The 3,066-nt window shown below is 35.7% G+C and overlaps 1 protein-coding gene across 1 annotated transcript; it reads left to right on the top strand.

The window, feature by feature from the left end:
• Positions 1–265: 265 nt before the first annotated feature.
• LOC130980575 (protein gar2-like) lies at positions 266–2,838 on the top strand. The gene is made up of 7 exons (XM_057904236.1): positions 266–425; positions 677–729; positions 796–900; positions 1,468–1,608; positions 1,788–1,834; positions 2,008–2,195; positions 2,302–2,838. Exons 1-6 carry the CDS (start codon positions 266–268, stop codon positions 2,138–2,140), a joined length of 639 nt encoding a protein of 212 aa, XP_057760219.1. The 3' UTR covers positions 2,141–2,195; positions 2,302–2,838.
• The last annotated feature ends 228 nt before the right edge of the window (positions 2,839–3,066 follow it).

The following is a 3,066-nucleotide window of genomic DNA, read 5'->3' as shown; positions in this document are numbered from 1 at the left end:
GTCAAACAAAAAAATAAAATTTTAAAACAAACTAAATATACGATATGAAGTTATTGATACCAAATCAAACACATATTTTAGGCCATGGATTCTTTACTTCTACTTTTATGTGGGAGTACCATTAACCATCATTAAAATAATTATAAAATATACCCCATTTTTTTTAAAAAAAGTTTTATTAATTAAATTTTGACTCCTCAAATTATTGGTTTTTAAAGTGTTATCTTTTTCGTGAGGCGAGGTAGAGCGGATGGATGAACAAACGATGAACTTCAAGCAGATCGTGTGGGACGATGCCGGGAAGAGAAGGGAATGTGTCGATGCGGCGAACAGCCGAACAGCAACAACACAACTACATTTTTTCTTTGCCGGAACTTCTAGCCATCCTGAGCTCTCTCTCACCTTCCAAACTTCAGCCCCTTCGAGTTGGCCACGGGGCGATTTGGAGAGGAGGCTGCAAGCGCTGCGGACGGAGAAGGAAGAACTCGCCTTTCTTCTCTTCCCTTAACTTAATAGGGGTGCTCTCCTTCACAGTCTAAGCCCCTACTCAACAGGACTCGACTCGCATTCAGAGAAGAGAGGTCTGCTAGGGTTTTCAATCCCTGTCTTTCTCTCTTCCTCTTCCCCTGCTGCAAATCTCAATATCTATTCCAATAGTTTCTGGTAAGCCTAATAGATTTGGAACATTACAACCATATTGGCTGTATATTAGATGTTTACGTTCCCAGGGTAAGATATTTAAGAACACACATGAGTTCTCTAAACTGCTTAGATCAACAGTCTTCTTTGATGTAGGATCCTAAGAGATCAGGTCATAGAGGTTTTGGATTTGTTACTTTTGCTGAAGATGGTGTAGCAGATCGTGTCTCACGAAGGCCTCATGAAATTTGTGGACAACAGGTACATTATTTAGTATTTGTTTGTATCTTGGATTGCTCCATATTTTCATAAGTATCTGTTGTCTTTTCTTTGCAATTGAAATTGAAATATGTATATATGGTGATAGAAGGGAATATATGTTGATTGATGTTAAATGCCTGTCTTTTGAATGCCCATTTGTTATTTGATGTTTGAAGCATGCTGTTGTTGGAATAACATTGGAACACTTCAGTATCTAAAGTTGGTACTTTATGAAGAAGAGAATAAGTCATAATTATGCATTTGTGGTTTTTTTCCTATTTATGGAAAGCTATCATAGTGCATCGCTATATATGTTAATTATATCACATGACAACAAATCTGTACCATAGACCTTTATGATACTTTTTATGACATTACATTTTGGATCTTGCTGTGAATGTCAAGCTGAACTCGATGGTAATTGTGTGATTATATACACAGGCAGATTTGTACATAATGGTGCACAAATTTATTCTTCTAGTGTTGTTTGTATTCTTTGTGATGGTAAAATTGTGAGTATAATTTTCTTGGTTTTAATATGATTGTGCTAGCATCTTGCTCCTGCAGGTAGCGTTAGATTCAGCCACACCTGTTGATGATGCAAGTCCGAGTGAGAATTTTATGATGAATGGCGTGGGTTCTTTTGGGGGTTATGGAGGTCCTATGCGAACTTATGGGAGGATGTATGGTAGCCTAGACTTCGAGGATGTGAGTATATACACAGTAATGATTTGATTGACCATGTGAAGAAAATGGAAATTGGATTAATGTGATTTTGCAAGTGCACCTTGCATGCTAAATAAACATGGGCACTATTTAAGTATATATTAAAGTACCATATAGTTGTACGCATTTGGCTTTTGCTTATAATCTATTTTCTTTTGTAGTGGGGTTATGGAATTCCCAGTGGGAGGCCATCAAGAACAGATTGGAGGTATAGACCATACTAGGAGTAGGAGAGAGCAGTTTCATTGGTATCATTGCCGTATGAAATGCTAAAATAGATGCCAGCGAACTGTTTCTATATTTATATATTCCCAGCATGTAAATTTATATATCCCTTGTGAAGGAATTAACTGTATATATATGCTTTGATGCTTGCTTCAGAGACTTGGGAATGGGACATGATGAAATGAGGGGATTATTCCCTATTGCTTTTGAATATTCAGCGAGAATGCTGTTCACAAAGGCATCTTCCAGTGCTCATATGTTGCATGCCATGAACTGTGCGCCAAAGTAGCATATATTATTGTTTTGTTGTTGCTGGATTCCTGAAGAAGAAAACGACGTTACTGGTAATTGAAAGACTTAAAAATCTTATATGATTGTAAATTCCTTTATATTTGTTGAAGTGTGCTATTTATTTGAGCCTCTAATAATGACCACTTTTTTCTTGCTTAGAGAAAACAACAACAACAACAACAAAGCCTTGTCCCACTAAGTTCACACAAAATAATTGATTTATGCAAACTGAAATGAGGTTGCAGATAAGCAGAGAAGGTAGTGCTCAGATATAGGCATCATAGTTGGTGCAATAGTTGGAAGTTGTTTATGAGGTTCAAGGTCCTTGAGAATGCGAAATGGACACTCTCCAGTCTTGCTACGACTGCTTTGGAAGAAGTGGTTAGGAATTGGTAAAGAAACCTGATATCAATGTCACTGAGATGTCCATTTGATCAGTATAATGGATGGAATGTACAATGTTAGCTGTGTTCTGGTTTGAATTATGTTATTGACTCACTGCTTGTAGTGTATAATTTGTGCTCTATGCTTTCCTTTCGTTTGAGTATTTCATGTCAGTAGAAAATGTGTGATTCAGTGTAAGATAGAAAGATGTCATATTTGAGTTGCTCTTGTAACACAACCATGACTAAACACTTCATTGCTTATTTCTATGAAAATAAGACAAGTAATGTTATGTGTAACAAGAATGAAGAATCACTTCTTATACTCATTTAGATTCCGTTCAGTTGCTGCATATTTGGTGTTGTACAGAACGTTCTCTATTGTCTTTTATGCATTAAAATACTAGTAGGAAATAATTAAGATTGCTACTAAATGTATGGAGAAAAAATGCAATTCTTTTTAGAGTATAATTATAATATATTTTTATTTATCTAACATAAAAGAAGTTCTTAATTAAAAAAAATGTTTGAGAATACCTTA

This window comes from Arachis stenosperma, chromosome 5, assembly GCF_014773155.1.
Source record: "Arachis stenosperma cultivar V10309 chromosome 5, arast.V10309.gnm1.PFL2, whole genome shotgun sequence".
Taxonomy (NCBI): domain Eukaryota; kingdom Viridiplantae; phylum Streptophyta; class Magnoliopsida; order Fabales; family Fabaceae; genus Arachis; species Arachis stenosperma.
This window is presented reverse-complemented; position numbering and strand designations above follow the sequence as displayed.